This window comes from Pseudonaja textilis, chromosome 10, assembly GCF_049901715.1.
Source record: "Pseudonaja textilis isolate UNSWEBS1 chromosome 10, rPseTex1.2, whole genome shotgun sequence".
NCBI lineage: Eukaryota > Metazoa > Chordata > Lepidosauria > Squamata > Elapidae > Pseudonaja > Pseudonaja textilis.
Window position 1 is genome coordinate 16,962,146 of NC_141999.1, and position 20,981 is coordinate 16,983,126.

At 45.7% G+C, this 20,981-nt stretch overlaps 1 protein-coding gene across 2 annotated transcripts in view; it reads right to left on the bottom strand.

The window, feature by feature from the left end:
* Positions 1-4,207: 4,207 nt before the first annotated feature.
* The window catches only part of KIRREL2 (kirre like nephrin family adhesion molecule 2), a 57,750-nt gene continuing 40,976 nt past the window's right edge, over positions 4,208-20,981 (bottom strand). For both annotated transcript variants that reach the window (XM_087939904.1, XM_087939905.1), the window contains exons 11-15: positions 15,484-15,682; positions 13,285-13,395; positions 11,097-11,206; positions 7,771-7,854; positions 4,208-6,072 (exon numbers count right to left, since the gene is read on the bottom strand). In XM_087939904.1, the coding sequence (XP_087796030.1) occupies positions 5,626-6,072; positions 7,771-7,854; positions 11,097-11,206; positions 13,285-13,395; positions 15,484-15,682 (951 nt within the window). In that variant the 3' untranslated portion in view covers positions 4,208-5,625. The remainder of the gene's footprint in view (positions 6,073-7,770; positions 7,855-11,096; positions 11,207-13,284; positions 13,396-15,483; positions 15,683-20,981) is intronic.

The following is a 20,981-nucleotide window of genomic DNA, read 5'->3' on the forward strand; positions in this document are numbered from 1 at the left end:
TGTGCATCGATATATACAAGACAGATAATCTAGTTCTGACTTTCTGGGTTTATATAACCTGTTCACTTTCAGTTGCATCCGGGATATTTCTCTTGGCAGTTTTACCTTCAATTGGGTTATTTTTTATTTTCACTAGAAGGCCAACTCTTACACACGTAATTTTTTTGAGGCCCACAGTTTATCATAGTAATGAATGGAGTTTGAAGCAAAAATGGGCAGAGACATCCATCACTCTTTCTTTCTTTCTTTCTTTCTTTCTTTCTTTCTTTCTTTCTTTCTTTCTTTCTTTCTTTCTTTCTTTCTTTCTTTCTTTCTTTTCTTTCTTTCTTTCTGTTTCTTTCTCTTTTTCTTTCTTTCTTTCCTTTCTTTCTTTCCTTCCTTTCCTTTCTTTCTTTCTTCTCTTTTTCTTCCTTCCTTCCTTTCCTTTTTTCTTTTTTTTTCTTTCATCTTTTTTCTTTCTTTCACCTTTCTTTTTCTTTCTTTCTCTCTTCCTTTCCTTTCCTACTTCCCTTTCTTTTTTCTTTCTTTTTTTTCTTCCTTCCTTCCTCTTTCTTTCCTTTCCTTTTTTCTTTCACCTTTCTTTCTCTCTCTCTCCCTTTCCTTTCCTACTTCCTTTTCTCTTCTCCTCTCTCCTTCCTCCTTCCTCCTTTCTCCCTTTGATTCTCTTTCTTCTGCCCTTCAACTCACATCTCAGAATTAACTTGCTCTCCGAATTGAGGACTTGCAAAGAGATTTGCAATGAGACTGAAAATCAACTGTCCCTTTGTGTGTGGCAACCCATTGTCATTTATGTCTTTGTCCCCAAAGGCATCATGGGAAGCATTCACAAGCTCTTGCTATGCAGCCGTGATGAAAAATAATATATTTGGCTAACAACAACAATAACAAGATCACAATGAAGCCATTTAGATCATTTAAGCGTGGCTGATTATGCTGGTGAGAAGCAGAGAGAGTCAGCAATACCTCATTCTCCCTTCTATTTTTCCCCCCAGGCATTAAGATAGTGTGACATCAGCCCCATCTGCTATTAAAAGCAGTAGCACATCAGAATTGCTGTGAAATATGTGCACATGTACTGAGAGATCCTAAGAAGAATACAAACCATGTAGCAATGTATATTGCTGAATGATATAATTTATTTTGCTTTCCTGGTATATAATAGAAAAAACATTGTCTGCCTCATATATTAAGGGTGTTGTCCGGATATACTAAGAATTCACTTCCCAGAATTCTTGGCTTGGAATTTTGGGAACTGAAGTCCTAAAACATCTAAAACGTCATAAAGCTCCACCTTTCTCCAAAAATGAGGAAACTCAGGAATGACATAACCTTTGAATGAGATTAGATAACCCATGCCCCAAAGGATCATTGTTTCAGAGGCATTTCCTTATTCAAACAGAGAAAGAAAATGACCAAGGTCGCCCCAAAAAGCAGCGGGAGCAGAACTGACTTCCAACTTCCTGCCAGCTTTCCCATTAAGCTTACTTGTAGGAATCTGGCAGGGAGCCTTGGAAACTTTCCTTGCTTCCTCCCTCCCTCCCCTCCTCTTTCCAGCAGATAGGTAAGTGGCTGCTGTTGGCTAGGGAGGCAGCAAGGGATTGCTAGACTGGCTGGGAAACTGTCATGGAACATTGAAAATTAAGATTACGTGAATGCGGTAGCAGTCCAGCAGGTCAGTTGGTAGCACTACTATTGAATCAACCATAACATTCTCAAATGTCACTCCCTTGGGAATCCTAGATTTTGGACACATTCTTTATGTTAGCCCTTTTCAGGTATGTTGTTACAAAAATTGTTGCCTATGAGAAACAGTTTTGACCAGTTAAAAGGTTATGACAATAAGAGTTGTAGTAGTACAGTGATACCTCGGTACTCAACCGCTTCAAAACTTGCCCAATTTGGTACTTTAATTTTTTTTTAAATCATCCTGGTCTGCCTAAATATGGGGCTTCTGCTTTTGCCTTTCAGTCCCGATCCAGGAGCCGTCACAGGCAATTGCTTTCGCAACAAACTATGTTTGTGTTAAATTTATATTTACCGACCAAGAAATAAAAGAAGACTAGTATAGATCTATTTCAAGCTATTTAGCTCTTATCAGCTAGCCATACCCTTCTGGGACTCGAACCTGGGCTGCTTCCATATTAGGTAAATGTATTAACCTCTAAGCCCCAGGCTCTCCTAGCATTGTCAGCTATACCAGGGGAGAGATTGTTTTTTTTTTTTTTTAATCAGGGCAACCTGGTCTGTCCAAATATGGGACGGAGCATACTGCTTCCATTTTGGTACTTGATTGTTCCAGTACTCGGTGTTTGTTTAGTACCTGATGAGCTTCAATAGGAAGGAGACGGGAAGCCACCCATGTTGGGAAGATAAACATATACTAAGGTACCACTTGTGCATGCTTCGCACTTTTAGAAGCTATTCGAGTAATAGGGGAAAAATACAGCCTTTATAAGTGGCAAGTGCCGATATGGTAGCTCTGAAATTTCCCACTTTCAGAATCGGGATTGGTTGGACGATATTCTAAGTGAAGACGACCCTGGATTCCTCTGACCGTTGTTGCCAGATATGCTTCCTAACAAGTCATGCGCTCAACCTTTGGTTTGCTGAACAAACCACAGTGCCCTGCCGCTTCCCAACAAGAAGCCATCAATGTAATTGAGAAACTGTGTTGGTGGCGCATCATGCTGAGCAATATGCAAATGCATCACATTGCAATTCATCAGGACTTGGATCCATCACAACCTGCCGAGTTTAAGGTGCAGGTGTCCTCCCTACTCCACGATTTTAAACGGACGAGAGTTTGAAGCCAAAACCTTAAGGCATGCAAAGCCTGTGTGACCCACAGGAGCTGCGATCTCTGGCCAAAGGAAATTCCTGCCGCTCAGGAAGGAAGGTCAAGGTATATATTTGGCAGACAAAAGGAAAATGTACAGGTTAGAAATAATGTTTTTTTTGTTCCAAGAAAAATTCAAGCGGCACGAGACTGCCCTCTTGTGGAAGACCATGGATATATACCATTCACATTTCAGGGTTGGGGCAGGGGGCGTTTAGAATGCAAAACAAACAGGGCAATGTATACAGTAGCATCCAAAGAAGATCTGCCTTTCAGTTTTAAAAGTTAAGATTCTAGTCCTCATGCACTGCAAAGGTGATTCTGAAAAGTACAGGTAGACCTTGACTTGCAGCCATTTGCTCAAAGGCGGTTCGAAGTTATGATGGTCTCAGAAAAAGCGTTTTTATTATAACCCATGTTGGAAGTTATGACGGTTGCATTTATCGTGATCTGTAACCTCCCCAGCTGGCTTCGAAACAAGTAAAGTCCATTAGATTTGCTTAATGGCTGCGTGATTTGCTTAACTAAGACGAGGTTCACATTAAAGACCCTGGTAAAAACGTTTGTAAAATTGGGTGCGGTCACACACGATGACCCATTTAAAGCAACCACATCACTTAGCGACCCAAATTCTGCTACCAATTGTGGCTGTAACTTGAGGACTACCTGTAACGGGTAATAGACCATCAGAAACGCCAAAAGCCCAAGATAGGAGAGCAGAAGCTACAAGTGTTTTGTCCTTTACAAGAGCCACAGTGGCAAGAATACAGTACTGCAGGCTACTTCTGCTGACTGCCGGCTGCCTGTAATTTGGCAATTTGAATCTCACCAGGCTCAAGGTTGACTCAGCCTTCTATCCTTCTGAGGTCCCAGTGAGGACAGTGAAGACCCAGATTGTTGGGGTCCCTAGGCTGACTCTGTAAACCGCTTAGAGAGGGCTGAAAAGCACTGTAAAGTGTTATATAAGTCTAAGTGCTATTGCTATTGCTACATCAGAAATGGCTGGGAAAAATGTAAAACGGTCTCCATAATTCATATAATCTAAACCCATTTAAGAATTCAGTTCTTGGAGAAGAATCCAAATGAATTTTCATTTTTCTCTTTCTTTTCTAACAGCACAGAGGTACCTGTTAGCTGTCTATGACCATCTAGGCTATAATGGGGACATATGGTGTGATACCTGCGTAAAACATCACATGGGAGAAGCGGAGAACAAACAGCATCGGACTGTACTGTCTGTCATCACAAAAGGCAGCTTCCAATTTTCTAAAATTAACCCCCTTTGAAGTGTTCGCCGTTTCTTGGCTGCAGTGCTACCAAATGAACAAAGAGAGAAATAATCCAGCCTCACTCTTATCTCATGTTTTTTTAAAAATTAAATATAAATATTTCAAGTGTCCATACATTTCTCCCTCTTCACCTCTGAAGCACCACAGGCTCTAGCAGGCATGGCTCCAAATGGCCTCTCAGGGATCTGGCTTGAAAAATGCAAAAAAAGAAGAAGGAAAAAAGGAACAAAAAAGTAAACCAAACTCCGTTGGTTCCGAAGACACGAAAGCAACAATGTCCTCCCCTTGGAAATGCCCTACAGGAGCATAAAAATACACTTAAGGCAAAAAGGGGGGGCGGAAAAGGAAAGGAAAAAGGAGGAATAACTTAACTCTAAAGAAAACCGACAGCTTTATCCATCCCCCATAGATGCACAAACAAGATCAATAGATCTTGCCCGTTGCTGGCTTCTTGCTCTCTTCCATGCTCTGCTTTTCTGTTCTTTTTTCCCCTTAAATTAGATTTTATTCCGACAGTTTGGTTTTATTTTGTCAGTTCCTTTCAGGTTTTCTCTTGGCATTCGTGGTTAAACACCACCGCCACCTGCTGGCGAGTCTCAGGTGCTGCAAGGGCTTGGAAATAGCACACCTTTCCCTCCCCTTAAAACATGGCACTGCCATTACCTAAGAAAGAGGAAAGAATTTAGTTGCCTTTTTATCCATCCAGGGAGTCCACCCCCTGCTTGCTAAAGAGAGGGAAGATGGGAGTTATTTAAACCAGGGTTTCTTAACCTCAGCCACTTTTTAAGGCGTTGTGGACTTCACCTCCCAGAGTTCCTCCGGCCGCTTTGCTGGTGGGAGAATTCTGGGAGTTGAAGTCCACACACATACACCCCTTAACATCGCTGAGGTGTGAGAAACACGGATGTAAACCACAGCATCGAGCCAGGAAAATGAAAATACAAGCACTAGTGCCCATGCGTAAAGATTTCCCAGAATCATGCGACTGCAGGAAAGGGGGAAGGGGGAGCCAAGGTGGCGCATCAGTCAGTCTCACTCTGCTGAGGCAGCTCGATCACCAATGGATTTGTAAGCTACACTTATGGCTGATCTCCCATGAAAGCTTGGCCACCATGTGAAATCTGGATTCTTACAGACTGAGTCACCCCACCCCCCAAATAAGGTCAGGTCCAGACCCAAAGGGGGGATCACAGCGCATCCCAGGTCCGCTTTTGTGTCCTGACCCAAAGAAAGTCTGTCTATCGATTGTTTCACAGTTCTAGGTTCCGGTCGGAAGAAGGCAAGAAGGAGGTCGGCCATCTTGGTTGCCGGTGTGGCCTTCCCACTCCCCAGGCCAGTCCCCTGTTGAGGTCCCCAGTGGGCGAGGCGAGTTTGGGGCCCTCAGGAAGAGATTTGAGGTCCTCCAGACTGTCCCCACTGGAACCGGTTTCCCCCACCCGAAGTGAGTGTCCACTTCCGTTTTTTTCTTCACTAAAGGAGTCCGGAAGGGGTGGGGCTCCGTCATACGTGGGTCTGCATGCGCTGTTGAGCAGGGCGCCCATAGTCAGACTGCTGAGACAAGGAAGTGTAGGAGAAACGGGAGCAGCCCGAAGCCTTGCTGGCTTGGTCGGACTGCTCGTAACCGCTCTCAGCTTTCTCGTAGCTGCTCGGCTTGACGTAGCTGGTGAACGCCCGGCTGTAGGGAGCGGTGAGGTATGTCGCCCCGCTGTATATGTTCTCTGGAGGGAAAAGCCGCTCGTGGGTGGTGTCGTAGGCTGAGCGGGAACTGGGGGTGCCCAAGGTGTAGCGGTGGGTGTAGTCAAAGAGTTTTGGTTGCACCGGCCCCGCGGAAGGGTACAGGGATGTTGGCCCAAACAAAGGCCGGGGGGCTGGCGTGTATTCTGAAAAGCTGCTCCCCAAGCAGGGCTCCTCGTGGGCACGCACCTTGTAGTAGCCATTGGTGGGGTCCTGCGGGGGAAAAAGAAGGTCATGACATTAGAGGTGGACACAGCTCAGTTTTAGGTTGCCAGCCAGAAGCAGTGCCATTTTCTTAGGATACAGATAATCAGAGTTGGAAGGGACCTTGTAGGTCATCTAATCCAACCCGCCACTTAAGCAGGAGACCTTACACCCAGGGATGGGATTCTACCAATTCGCACCTATTCGCTAGAACCGGTTGTTAACATTCTAAGCAATTCAGAGAACCGGTTGTTAGAAGAAATTACTGGCCTAATCCTGTAAAGAAGGCAGGAAGGAAACATTCTGGAGTTGCTTACAGAAACTGCCTCTCCGTTAACCCTCATTACATTCCTGGCAGGACTAGATTTCCTGTCTCAGGAACGTCTTTGGAGTTATTTTCCCCTCCTTTGCTGGTACTTTGCTTGTGTGGAGTGACCATTCAAAGTTACAATGGCACTGACAAAAGTGACTTATGACTATTTTTCACACTTACGACTGTTGCAGCATCCCCATAGTCATGAGAGGCCAGGCGAGGAGATGCGTGCCTCGATGTGAGTGATATTGAGTTGGCCACATCCAACCAATAACAGGACCACCAAGCCACGCCCACCACCTAAGCTACGCCCACAGAACTGGTTGTTAAAAAATTTGAATCCCACCCCTGGCTATTTCCGTGACAGTGAACCTATGGCATGCGTGCTGGAAGTGGCATGCAGAGCCATTTCTGCTGGCGCATGGGAGGTTGGCCGGAACAGACCCACAGCGCATGTGGGCGCGCACCCTCCACCAGCCGTGCATACGCAGGAGGGGCAGGGGGTGCACGCAGGAGTCATGCATCAAGTGCAGAGGCGTGCGGTATGTGCGCAGGTGGTGGTGGGGTGTCACACATGCATTGCATTATGGGTGCAGGCACATGTGCGTGGACTTTCGGCACACGACAAGAAAAAGGACAGCCATCACTGCCCTACACCATTTCTGACAAATGGCAGTCCAATCTCTTCTTGAAAGTCTCAGTGATGTATTTCTTAGGATACAGTAGTACTGCAGAACAGTTTTCCATGCTTAAGAACTATCGTTCGCAGGTGAACCTAAATCTCATCTGTCGTAGGAATCTTCTCCCGCACAAAGTTAACCGCACCAAACTTGATTGCAGGAAATATGACTTTAGCAACAGAGTGGTCAATGTCTGGAATACTCTACCTGACTCTGCGGTTTCTTTCCCAAACCCCCAAAACTTTAACCTTAGACTGTCTACTATTGACCTCACCCCCTTCCTAAGAGGCCTGTAGGGGGCGTGCATAAGCGCACCAACGTGCCTACCGTCCCTGTCCTATTGTTTCTTTTTTTATTTTTCTTATACATATCCATTTCATGTATTCATAACTATGTTTATACTTATACCTGTTAACTTGTAAGCAATTGACAAAAATAAATAAATGAAATCAAACTTCCTTTCTACCTCATTTGTTTATTCATTGCGGATGCTTCCATTCCCTCTAAGAGCCTACTGGTGAAGGCCTTCTCCTGTTCCTCTCCACCAACACATTGTGGGAAGGAAGATGGCTTGAAAGAGAGCGAGTGGTCTACACTTCCCCAGGTAGACCCAGAACCAGGGAGGGGGGAACCTGAAGGCAAATTCCTCTGCAACCACATTGGCTCAGACAGATATGTGGGAAAATCCCACACAGCAACCTCAGCCGAGCTCACCTTCAGCTCCTGACTCCCTTCGTCATCCTCCAGGATTTCACTGTGTTCAGTGTGCGATGTGGCTGGAGACTCGCTGCTTGTAGCCTGGAGGCAGAGGAAGGGGGAAAGGTGAGCAATTGGTATCCAAGAGGGCTTTGCACAGCTTGGGGGCCCAGAATTGAAACTGCCCACCTGGCGTAGGACCTTAAAGTAGAATGGAGCAATAATGCTAGTGTATGGGAGGGAGGGGGACAAGAAGAAGAAGGAGGAGGAGGAGGAGGAGGAGAAGGAAAAGAAAGAGGAGAAGGAGGAAGTGGAGGAGGAGGAGGAGGAAGAGGAGGAGGAGGAGGAGGAGAAGAGGAGAAGGAGAAGGAAGAGGAGGAGAAGGAGGAAGAGGAGAAGGAAGAGGAGGAGAAGGAGGAGGAGGAGGAGGAGAAGGAGGAGAAGAAAGAGGAGAAGGAGGAAGAGGAGGAGGAGAAGGAGGAAGAGGAGGAGGAGGAGAAGAGGAGGAGAAGGAGAAGGAAGAGGAAGAGAAGGAAGAAGAGGAGAAGGAAGAGGAGGAGAAGGAGGAGGAGGAGGAGGAGAAGGAGGAAGAGGAGAAGGAGGAGGAGAAGAAGGAATAAAGGCAAATTTAAAACAATAACACCTCACTTGGTGGTTGCCAGACCACTGGGAGCTGCCACTCAAAACTGTGGGCCTGAATATGAGCTAAACATGGACAGGGAAATTTAGATGTCACAAAACAAGAACTTGGAGGCCACGTGGATCTTCCTGGTGGCCCATTCTATGTTCTGGGAGTGTCAGGTTCCCCCAGGGTCCAAAAAGGCATGTGGAGTTTCTTCTCAGTAATTTTTTAAATTGTTCCTCACTTATAGACAGAATTTTTGCCAAACTAAATTGTTTGCATATCAGGGGTGGGCAATTATATTTTCCCAAGGGGCTACATGTAAAACTGGGATTGTTATAGAGGACTGGATCAACAGGGCAGCTGCCAAGGGCTGAACAGGGACAGCCAAAGGGCTGGTTATGGCCCGTGGGCCCCACATACAGCACTCTGGGAATGGCTAGTGAGAAACCTTCTTAACTCTCTTCCTCTCAACCAAATTTTCCATGCTTTGTTTTCCCTTTGGCCTTTGGAATGCAGCCCCGCCCTCCTGGGAATCCAGACTACATTCCACCACAGAGGCCAAGTGAGATATGACACCTGCGTTTATGCCACACCCTCAAATGGAGTGGCTGCATTTCTATGACATGCTAGATTTGATCAGTTTTAATCTAAATTATTTTGGGGTTGTGGGGAAGGTAGCGTGTTGTGTGAATGATGGCCATTTAATCAAGTAGAGTACAAAGAATTGAAATGAGATTTATTCACCAACCAGACTGAGTGGGCAGCCAATAAACATTAGACTGTTTTTGTTCAATGCAACTCACTCCTTTTATTTCAGATTCAAATTCATGTGCCAGTATCAGGGCTAAAATAATGGCTAAAAAGCATGCTAGGTGGCTAAAACAGTGGCCTCTATGGCAAAGGAAGCTATGGGATGAACAAGCTGAAGGTTTGTGGGGGACCTTATAATTTTTAATCGGTGCATGGGGATTTCCTCAATACACACTGAGCATGGAAGGAATCCATGAATGGAGGAGACAGCAAAAAACAGGGGTACGGCGACTTCCGGTTTGAGCTACTTCGGCAACAGACAGAAGCCTCGTCTCTGCAAGGTTTCGATCCGTGCTCGCCGCTGGAGCACCCCGAGCCGGCTGGTTTCAGGGCTAAGCCACCCCGTAGAGGAGGTGAAGAAGGGGGAGACTGCCTGCAGGGTTGAGGAGAGCCGCATCTCTCCTCCCCAGTTGGCCATTACTCCCTTTCCCGAAGGCGGTTGTAGCGGTGGTCAGAAATGGCCACCACAAAGAAGAACTCGACCGGAAAAGAATGTGCAGGAGGAAGATAAGAAGAGAAAGTTTTGGTTGACCAGGTCAAACAGCAAAAGCAACCAATAAGGTACCCTGGAATTGAAACTATTAAAAAACAACAACAATAACATTGCTCCCTAAGAAGATTTTTAAGCTGCGAAGGAGAGAGAAAAGGGAAAAGATTTGGTTTTTTTTTCTCCTTTTCCTATACTGACAGCTAAGAGACTTAAGCAAGAAATTGGAAAAAAAATCCACTTTGACATTAATAGGCATTTAATGCTGAAAAACAAACAAACAAACAGGGGTACGGCATGATTTTCTAGCCGGCTAATCAGTGTTTCACAATCTTGGCCACTTTAAGAAACACGGACTTCCCATGCTAACTGGGGAATTCTGGGAGTTGAAATCCATATTTATTAAATATGGTCCACATTATTTTCGAGGTCAAAAAACACTAAGCTGGGTCCAGGGCCAATGAACTGGAGTATCCTAGAAAAACGTAAACAGTCTGGCTGGAACTTTGCAGAGCAGATGGGAAAAGAGTATTATTGACTGGGGAGGAAAAAACAGCCGCCGGGATCGGTAACTGGGAAGTGATGTTCCTGGAAAATAATAGAACTCTTTGCCTCAAGCATTTGGAGAGCTGCGTGTTATTCTGCCACATTTAGCCACAGCTCCTTCTCTGCCCCCACCGCCAAGTGCGTAATTTTGAATTCTGCATATGCCTCGTTTGCTTGTGGCTACAATGAAAAAAAAAGATAAGTGCTCTCTCTCTTTCTATTCCCCCCAAAGCAGGCAGGGTTGGCTAGCTGGGACTGGATGCTAGCGTTGTGGTTTGCCGGCAGCAGGTGCATCTGCTGGCTGAGGAGATGGCTGAGGAGAGCGAGGACTCAGATGAAGGGCCAGGACCATCAGGGAATGGACTGCTGCCTTCAGAGATTGTGGGAGCTGGCAGCAGTGATGAGGAGGTTCCCGAGGAGCCTGTGCCAAGTGCACGTGTACGAAGGACTACTCGGAGGAAAGAACAATTACAGCAGCACAGGCGACTCAGGAGTAAGGCTGCAAGGTAATGGCCCCTCCCTCCAGAGGATAAAAGCCAGGTTTGGAAAAGCGTTCTTTGCAGATAGCAAAGAAGCTCTGAAACTCAATTGGTGGACATCTTAGTTCATGTTTGGAGAATTCTGTAAATTAGTTCTTATCTCTGGGTTTTTGGCAGCCTTGACAAACAACTTGGCAAGGCTCTTTCTTGCCGGAGATAATTGCTGGAAAGCAGCCTTTTATCTGTAAAGGAACAGCATTCATGATTAAACCTTGATAGGTGGGGGCTGCTGCCTTTGTCTGTGTTTGCTCTCTGGGAACCCGTTTGGGTCAGGGCCGTTGCAGAAACAGGGACTTGACAGAACCAGAGAACCTCGTGAGTGCCCATCTCTGCTTACCATGGGTTCCTTGGCGTCATCTTCCACCTCGCTGGGCCTGCTGGGGCTGCTCTCGCTTGTGGTGATCTGCACGAGGATATCGGCCTTAGACAGCTGCGTCCCTCGCTTGGCTGTGGAAGAGACAGACAGGGGAGATGCGGAGGTCAGACCATGCTCCCTGACACTTAGGAAGTTACTCTTAAGGACAATGGTTTTATTTTATTTTTCATTCATTTATTTATTTATTTATATTTATTTATTTTATCAAGCATGTTTTAAGATAACAGATATAATTGGAAACATGATTAAGAGTACATGAAATGAGTATGGATAAAAGGGCAAATGTGATGACTCGGAGTGTAACACAAACATAACAAAATCCAAAATGTAAATAAATGTCCTTTAATGCCTCCAACTTGGCCCCACTGTTCAATAATTCTCAGTTGGAGATAAAACGTACTCAAAAATAGTCTTCAAAAGAGAGCAATACAGTCCGAACTTAATGAGCAGATAGAGGTGAAATAAAAAACCAAAACAAACTACAATGACAAAATTTCGGACCAGGATAAGTATTTACCAAATTCAAATAGTCTGTTGGAAAGACACGAACCAAGATAACTTCAGCCCAGAATAACACACGCTTTGCTTCTGGCAACACTATGTTTTAACCGTCTCTCTTACATACTATTCTCCCCAGCTGCAACCAATGAGGAGGATCATGGCCGCTTCCTCTCTCATAAGCCAAGTTGTTTCCTTCTCCGTTCCTCCCTGCATGTTCTAGGAACCCCTGGCATTGGGCAGAATTAGCCTGCAGTATTGCATTCTAACCACTGCACCAACATGACTCGTGAAAGATGAAGAGGTGGTGGCACAATGGTTAGAATGCAATACTGCAGACTAATTCTGCCCAATGCCAGGGGTTCGATCCTGACCGGCTCAAGGTTGACTCGGCCTTCCAACTTTCCGAGGTTGGTAAATCTGAGGACCCAGATTGTTGGGGGAAATATGTCGACTCTATAATCTGCTCAGGGAGTGTTGTAAAACACTCTGGGGTAGTATATAAGTCTAAGGGCTATTGCTAGGGGCTGTGGTACATGAGTCTAAAAGAAGTTCACTATTCCGAAGTGCTCATTAAATCAGAGTGTACGTCACCCCAATGATTTACATTGTTTGCATGATGATGCTACTAGGCAAACCTTGCCCATTATGTCAGCTGCCTAATGAGATCATTGTTCCAATAATGGAAATGAGATCATTGGCTCCATGGCATCAGGAGGCCAATGACAAAGATGTTGTCATTATACAGAGGACACGAGCTGCTTTGGGAAGTGCGTTCCTTGTACACAGGATGAAGTTGTATCAAGGACTGATCAACTGAGATTTTCTCCCCCTTCTACAGCAGGGGTGTCAAACTCAATTTCATTGAAGGCCACATTAGGGTTGTGTTTGACCTTGCGGGGGCGCTGGGTGGGTGTGGCCAGGGTGGGTGTGGCCAGCTCAATGTCACTCATGTTAGGGGCACCTGTGGTGGCCCGAGTGCTCTTCCAGTGAAAACAGGCTCCCAAGCTCCGGTCCTCCGTGGGCCGGTCCTTTGCTGTTTCTAAGGGGGCCCTGCAGGCCAGATCTGAGTAACAATAACAATAGCACTTAGACTTATATACCACTTTACAGTGCTTTACAGCCCTCTCTAAGTGGTATACAGAATCAGCCTATGGCCCCCAACAATCTGGGTCCTCATTTTACCCACCTCGGAAGGATGGAAGGCTGAGTCAACCTTAGGCCTGTTGGGATTTGATCTGCCAAATTGCAGTAGAAGTAGCTTACAGTACTGCACTCTAACCACTGCGCCACTGAGGCTCACCGGATCCGGCCCCTGGGCCTTGAATTTGACACCCTTGTTCTACAGCGAAGCCAAAAAAGGTCCTACTCAGGGCTCCACCCCATGCTTTCCTATCTCACGGGGCTACTCAAGGTGGCCCTGACAATCACTGTTGAATGCCATTGTGTTCCTGGAGAGGATTTGGCTCAGCTCCGTGTTTCTGCATGTTGGCGGCTGAATTTTGGGAGTTGAAGTCCAACCATACATCTTAAAAGTTGCTAAGGCTAAGAAGCACTGGCTTAGCCTTTGGGGCTTTGACTCAAGTAAGGACTGCAAAGTCCAGGGAGTGAAGAAGGGGAAGGAGTGAGAGAAAGTTGCAGAAATCCTCACCTTTTCCGCAGCGCTTACGTCGATAGCAGAGAGAGACGAAGACCACTAAGAGCAAGAGAGCCACAACGCCCGAGGCAGCCAAAGCACCCAACATCAGGACAGACAGGACCTCTTGGTAGGAAAAAAAAACATGGCTTGGGTTAGTTTCATTTCTGGACTACTATGATCTTCTCCACCGCTGGTGGGTTTCCGAATTTTTTCCTGCTGGTTCTATAAGCGATTCTATGCACGTTCGCGTCAGAGTCAGGGGTGGTATTTGCTGGTTCTCCGAACTAGTCAAAATTTTTGCTACCGGTACGCTAGAACCGGTCCGAACCGCCTGAATACCACCTCTGTTCTCCTCCCGCTTGGAGACTCCAGGTTGGAGAAAGCTACTCTATTCTTAGAAGCTTTCCTCATTTTTTTTTTCTCCTGCTTCCAAAGGCTTTAAACAAACCGGCAAAGATTCTTTTGAATGCGGTAATGAATTTGCAGCGTTTTGGTTTGTAGGGAGAAAACAGCAGCATCAAGGTGTTAATCTGGTTGTTAAATTAACTCTTTTTGGGGGGAGCCAAAGCGCAAGACACCGAACCAGCCCAAGGGTCTGGGTTGGCACAGGATGCTAATCAAGATAGATGCTGCATCTGGCAGATGTTTTATCTAAGTTGGGTAAAAAAAACATCTTTCAGGAGGAGGAGATTCAAATTAGGAAGGGATGATCACCTGCATCTGATGAAGAGAACCACTCAACACTTACCCTTCCTTTTAATAAAAATCTATGAGTCTCAAAAGGTGTTGCGACTGGACTCTTACTGAAATTTCACTACATTGATATTTTAATGCATTGCTCTATCGTTTCTAAAATACACTGAACTCCAAATGATCTCTTCATTCCTTTCCTCCCTTGTCCCCTCCTTCTGTTTCCTTCCTTCCTTCCACCCTCCATTCCTTATCTTTCCTTCTTTCTTTCCTTCCTTCTTTCCTCTCTCCTTCTGTTTCCTTCCTTCCTTCCACCCTCCATTCCTTATCTTTCCTTCTTTCTTTCCTTCCTTCTTTCCTCTCTCCTTCTGTTTCCTTCTTTCCGTCCTCCCTCCCTACCTCCCACCATTCCTTCTTTATCTATCTATCTATCTATCTATCTATCTATCTATCTATCTATCTTTCTTTCTTTCTTTCTTTCTTTCTTTCTTTCTTTTTCTTTCTTTCTTTCTTTCTTTCTTTTTCTTTCTTTCTTTCTTTCTTTCTTTCTTTCTTTCTTTCTTTCTTTCTTTCTTTCTTTCTTTCTTCCCTCCCTCATCTTCTTTCTTTCCTTCCTTTTCCTCCCTCCCTCCTTTTATTTCTTTCCGCCCTCCTTACCTCCCTGTCCTTACTTCATTATCCCCTTCCCTTATCTTAACTTCTTTCCTTCTTTCCTTCTTTCCTTCCTCAACCACCCACCCACCCAAATCTCAGTTTGCAACTCTGGTTGGCTAACATCTGGTTAAAACAAATAAGAACAAATAACCTCAAATTAAAACAACAATAATCAAAGTACATCTGAGGCCAAAGACAGTCTGAATCCTTTCAGATGGGGCTCTCATCTACAACATCCTGGCTCAGGGTCTGGGGGAAAAGCCAGGCTTTCACAGCCTTATTAAAGACCCAAAGAACCTCAGCAGGAATGCTGATCCACGCAGCAGGTACAGCAACAAGGAAAGCAGTCTCATCAAATGTCATGTGGTGATATTCTACTGGTTTGGCCTGGTTCGGCCGAACCTGTAGCGCCGAGGATCATCTGTGAGCGAACTGGTTTGCTCCGATGATCAGCTGCTGATCTGACCTTTTTTTCCTGGTTTTGAAGCTCAGCTGCTTCACACGGCACAGCAGATTGGTGCGTGTCAGCTGTTGAACACACAGGGAGAGTGCAGGATTGAGGAGAAGGTCAGTAGCAAACCCTCTGCGTGCGTGCAAAGCGCATGTACAAAGCGCGCCCACCAAGCCACCCCCACAGAACCGGTACTAAAAAATGTGTATCCCGCCACTGTATTCTACCAAACGATCTCCGAGCATTGCCCATCCTTTGACTGATTGGCGATAAGTGGTCCTGCCAATAATCATGTTCTGTGCCATGAAGATGGACTGTGTGTTGCAGGAACCCAGCCAACGAGCTACAACCACAGGCTACTGAGTCCAGACAGCCATGAATGACCAAGCTTAGCCCAGCGAAAGGAGAAGACGCACCTTGTCGGCGTAAGCTGACTGCCACGGAGCGGGCGCCAAAGCGGTTCCACGCCGTGCAGTTGTAGGGCACTGCGAAGTCGTCGTCATGGGTTGGGTCGATCAGCAGAGCTGAGAGCACCCCTTGCTCAGTCACTACGGTGTCCACTGTGAAACGGTCCAGGGAGCCAGTGTCCAGCATCCGTTCGCCCCACGCCCAGGCCTGATGCAGAAGAGAAAGGTGAGACCAAGTGACACCGGGGAGAAAACTCCAGGTAGTCCTCGACTTACGACCACAAGTGAGGTCCCCAAAATTCTCTTGGTAAGTGAGATATTTGTTAAGCGAGTTTTGCCCCATTTTACAACCTTCCCTGCCTCGGTTGTTAAGTGAATTACTGCGGTTGATAAGTTAACAACCTGATTGTGAAGTGAATCTGGCTTCCCCCGTTGACTTCACTCATCAGAAAGTCGCAAAAGGTCACGTGACCTCAGGGCAAAGCAACCGTCATAAATATGAACCCGTGGACAAGCACCTGAATTTTAATCACGTGACCATGGGGATGCTGCAGGGGACGTAAGTATGAGAAACAATCATAAGTCACTTTTTTCAGTGCCGTTGCAACTTGGAACGGTCATTAAATGAATGGCTGGGAGCCGAGGACTACCTGTACAAGTAAGACTCGACTTACAACAGTTCATTTAGTGACCATTCAAAGTTAAAACAGCACTGAAAAAAGTCACTTAGGACCATTTTTCACACTTACGACCACTGCATACCTCTGGCCACATGATCAAAATTCGGACATTTGGCAGCTAGTTCATATTTATGGTGGCTGCAGTGTCTGGTACGATCCCCTTTTGAGACCTGGAGAGCAAAGTCAATGGGGAAGCCAAATTCACTTCACAACCATGTTGTCAACTCATAAAATACGGTCTTTTTAGAGTTGCCAACAGAAAGGGAGGGGGGAGCAGTGCGGCAGCTTGCAAACCGAAAGTGCATTCTATAAATGTTTTCAAAGATCGTAACTAGGTGACTGAAGTTTCTGCCGCGCAAAATTCAAACTGGAGAACATGATTGATGACTCTTGGCTATGGATGTGTCCCATTGGAGAATATGAATTACGATACACTCAGGGGGTGGGGGAAAACCAGGGTCAAGGGTGACAATGAATTATGTATTTCAGAGTCAGCTACACCCAGGCAGTGCCGGCATGTTAACTCTCAATAAATCCTTTTTAAGTTTTGGAAGTTTGGCTCGAGACTCATGATTTAAATGGAGTTTAACGGCTGGAATCCTGACACGTGTTATTAATTTAACGCTACGTTTAGCAACCGTGGCAAGAAAGGCTGTAAAACGGGGCAAAACTCACTTAATGAATCTCTCACTTAGCAACATAAATTTGGGGCTCCATTGTGGTCGTAAGCTGTGGACTACCTGTGTACACAGAGAGCATCTAGGTAGAAGCTGCCACTTGGACGTCCTTTTTACAAAAATAAACCTCTTGGCTGATTTTTTTTCACTCACGGCTCACACTGAATTTATTTTATTTGTTTGTTTGTCAAACATGTACAAGATAACAAGTATAAATGTGAACATAAACAAGAACAAAGGAATTAAATACAGGTAAATGGGGACAGTAAGACAGGAGCGGTAAGCAGGCTGGTACGCTTATGCACGCCCCCTTTAAGGACCTCTGAGGAATGGGGTGAGGTCCATGGTAGACAGTTTGACATTGAAGCTGTGAGGGGTTGAGGCTGTAACAATGGAGTTGGGTAAAGCATTTTTCTAAGTGGTGATTGCGCATCACCAGCTCATCAAAGCTGTTTATTACCTGTATACATTTGCTAATCTCATTTGTCTTTTCTTTTTGCAGGCTAATGGAAGGGGGAGAAAAAAAACCTCACTGGGATTTGAAAATGAAGCCACCTGGGAAAGTGATTTGGAGATGCAAGTTCTGTTTGGGTTTATTTTTTGCTATTTGGTATGGAGAGAGCAAAGCCAGCTCACTTCCCCCTCTCCCCCTCCCCCTCCCATGGATTCCACTTCTATTTTAAAAATTCTTTTTAGCCTGGAGTTGTATTAGTGGCTGGCTGGTGATATGGGTTTTTTTTCAGAGAGAGGAAGAGAGAGAGAAAAGAAAAGAAAATGCACGGAGAGAGAAAAATGTGAACAGCGGAGAACAGTGCTATCGTGAGCTGCATCAGGGACTTCCGGCTGCGTCGGCTACTTAGAAAACCGAGCACACGAAGAAGCAGCACCAGCCAGCAATATGCTGTCTCATCTACTTGTTCAGGGAGAAATCAAAGGCAGAAAAAGGCTGTGTTCCCTGCAGTTGAGAGCATCGGCGTTCTGGGCCACAGGAATCTGGATTCGGTGACCTGTATGTGATCTGCAGATAAAACAGGTTTGCCCAGACAGCTGGCTTTCAGTTTTGCAAAATTCATCCTGCTTTGGCTTGGCAGCTGAAGAAAATGCTGATGGGTTGAGTTCCTGCACTGAGACCTAAATGTCTGGTCGTGGTTGTCTCAAAGGTGCTTTTTTTTCCCCAAGGGGCAACTGGACTTTCTGGGTTGTTGTTTTTTTCCTCTGAAGATGTTTTGCTTCTAATCCAAGAAGCTTCTTCGGCTCTGACTGGATGGTGGTGGGGAACGGAAGGATTTATATTCCTTGAGGACAGTTGGCTATTTGCATTCTTTTTAGAGAGTCATTGAGGCCACTTGGAGGTTTATCTGTGTCCTGAGGGTCACAGTGCAAATGGGTGTGGAGAATAGGTTGGCACTACTCAGGTGACCCTGAGGACACAGATAAACCTCCAAGTGGCCTCAATGACTCTCTGAAACAGGGGTGTCAAACAGCCTGTGGGCCAGATGCATCATGCGCTGGCTACGCCCACCCCCCGTTTTAGCGAAGGGGAAAAGAGTCACAATACATCACGTGATGACTGGCGCTGTGAGTTTGACACCGCAGCTCTAAAAAGAATGCGAACAACCAGCGATCCGCAAGGAATATAAATCCTTCTATTCCCCACCACCCCCAGTCAGAGCTGTAAGAAGCTTCTTGGATGAGAAGCGAAACATCTTCAAAGAGTGGTGTCATCTTCCCACCAAAGGGGTACCTATTTATCTACTCTCATTTGCATGCTTCCCTAGTTCCCTTGCAGCTAAAGGGAAGGAGGATGGGAGGAGGCCCATTCAGAGTTGCAAGATTCTGTTCCTTAACCCTTCTAATCGAAATAGTTTTAGCAGTTATAACTTTGGTATTCAACTTCTGCAGGGCTGGCAAATTCTGGATAGGTAACACAGAGACTGGAGCGCAGGTTAGGATTCATTTGGCTTATCAAAGCGGGCCCTGATCTGATGCAGTTGGACACCCTGGGCTCCCTCTCTCCGGCTGGACAATGCTAGTTTGCATCCTCAAACGAAGCCCTGCATTGTGTAATTGTGGTCTGCAGCTTTTCTGGTGTTGATTCTTTTGGCGCTCCCCAAGGCCCTTCCCTACAGTAATTTAATGGTCTTGCATAGCTTTGATTTTTTTTGGAGAAGAGCAATAACAAGACTGCACATCGCTGCACATCTACACCCAGCGAAGTCTCCACGGAGACAAGCAGGTAAGCCTGAGTATTTTTGCAGCCTAAGCCTGCTGGGCTTTGGGGGGAGATGAGAAATTGGATTTTAGACTTATTGTTTCATTAATAATTCCACTCCAGCCTTCTTGCTGTTTTTAACTGTTTGTACACCTATCAATTACACTTAAAAAAAAAAAAGGTGGCGCTTCATTGTTTGCCAGTGGCCTGGAGGCTCTCTCTCACACGACAAGGATATGAATGGGCAGGGGGAGAAATACAGTTGCCATAGTTTTCCTGGTCAGCCAGGCAGAAGCTGGAGCAGCCATGCAAATGAGCTCACGGCTTATATGTAATAGATCCTCCTTTTAGAAATCCCTGGGGGCTAAATGTCCTTTCATCTGGTTTAGCTGAAGATCTGCCCACATTGTCCGAATCTACCAGTTTAGGCTGGTACGATACGAAGATCTGAATCCCTGTTGGGCCTTAATGTCAGGGCCTTTTTGGTGTTGGCCCCTCATCTTCTGCAGTAATGTACCCTGTTTCCTCAAAAACATGACCTACCTTGAAAGTAAGCCCTACCTTGATTTTTTTACACATGTGCCCAACATAAGACCTACCCTCAAAATAAGCCCTAATTAGGATCCCGCCCACTCCAGAGTGCACTGGTAAAAATTAAGCTAGGTGGGGATGGAGCAGCCCTACTACTTATCTTTGGACAGTTGTAGCCAGGCCTCGCACACCCCGACACCTGCCATGCTGGCCCATTTCTTCTGCAGCCGGCAAAGCTTTCCTGAAGGCCTCTGTAGCTGATAAGAAAGCTCCAGATCAATCCAGAGCTCGGTTATCAGTTGCAGAGGCCTTCAGGAAAGCCTTGCCAGCTGCAGAAGAAGTTCCCGAAGGCCTCTGACAGCAAAAAGGAGGCTGGGGGTGACGTGCTTAAGTGAGGTTAGTGGATGACATCCCCCGAAAATAAGACCTGGTACCTTTTCTGGTGGCAGAAAACATATAAGACAGGGTCTTATTTTCAGAGAAACACAGTACTTTGCTGATGGCCCCACCAAGGTTAGCCATCCAAAGAGTTCTGAAGGAAAACTATGGGTAGTCCTTGACTTACAACAGTTCACTTAGTGATCGAAGTTACAATGGTGCTGAAAAAAAGTGACTTATGACTATTTTCCACACTTCCAACTGTTGCAGCATCCCCACATGATTTACATTGGGATGTTTGAAAAGGGACTCGCATTTATGACAGTTGCAGGTCATGTGGCAAGGTCATGTGGCATCATTCTGACCAGCAAAGTCAATGGGGAAGCTAGAATCACTTAACAACTGGGTTACTAACTTAACAATCACAACAATTCACTTAACAACCGTGGCCAGAAAGGTCGTATAATGGGGCAAAACTCACTGAACAAATGTCTCACTTAACGACATAAATTTGGGGCTCCATTGTGGTCCATGGAGGGCCACAAAAGTTGAGGACTACCTGTGCAATGTTGTATTTTAATTTAGTTTCAAATAAAAGGAAATAAAAACATCATTAAAAAGAGAGTACAGGTTGTCCTTATGACCCAGAATTGTGGCGGCGAGTTTTTGCCCGATTTTATGACCACTTTTTGCCAGAGTTGTTAAGTGAACTACTGCAATTGTTAAAAAGATTCATACACTCGTTAAGTGAATCTTGCTCCTCCTGTTTACTTTGCTTGTTAGAAATTGATTGGGAAGGTGAAAAAGTGGAGATCACATGACTCCAGGATCAGTGGTGGTATTCAGCAGGTTCTGACCTGTTCTGGAGAACCAGTAGTGGAAATTTTGAGTAGTTCAGAGAACCAGCAAATCCCACCTCTGACTGGCCCCGCCCCCATCTATTCTCTGCCTCCCATTGAGTCCCAGCTTATTGGCTGCGTCTTCTTTAGTTGCCCTGCACAGGAGAACGGAGCTGCAAAGCAGGTTAGT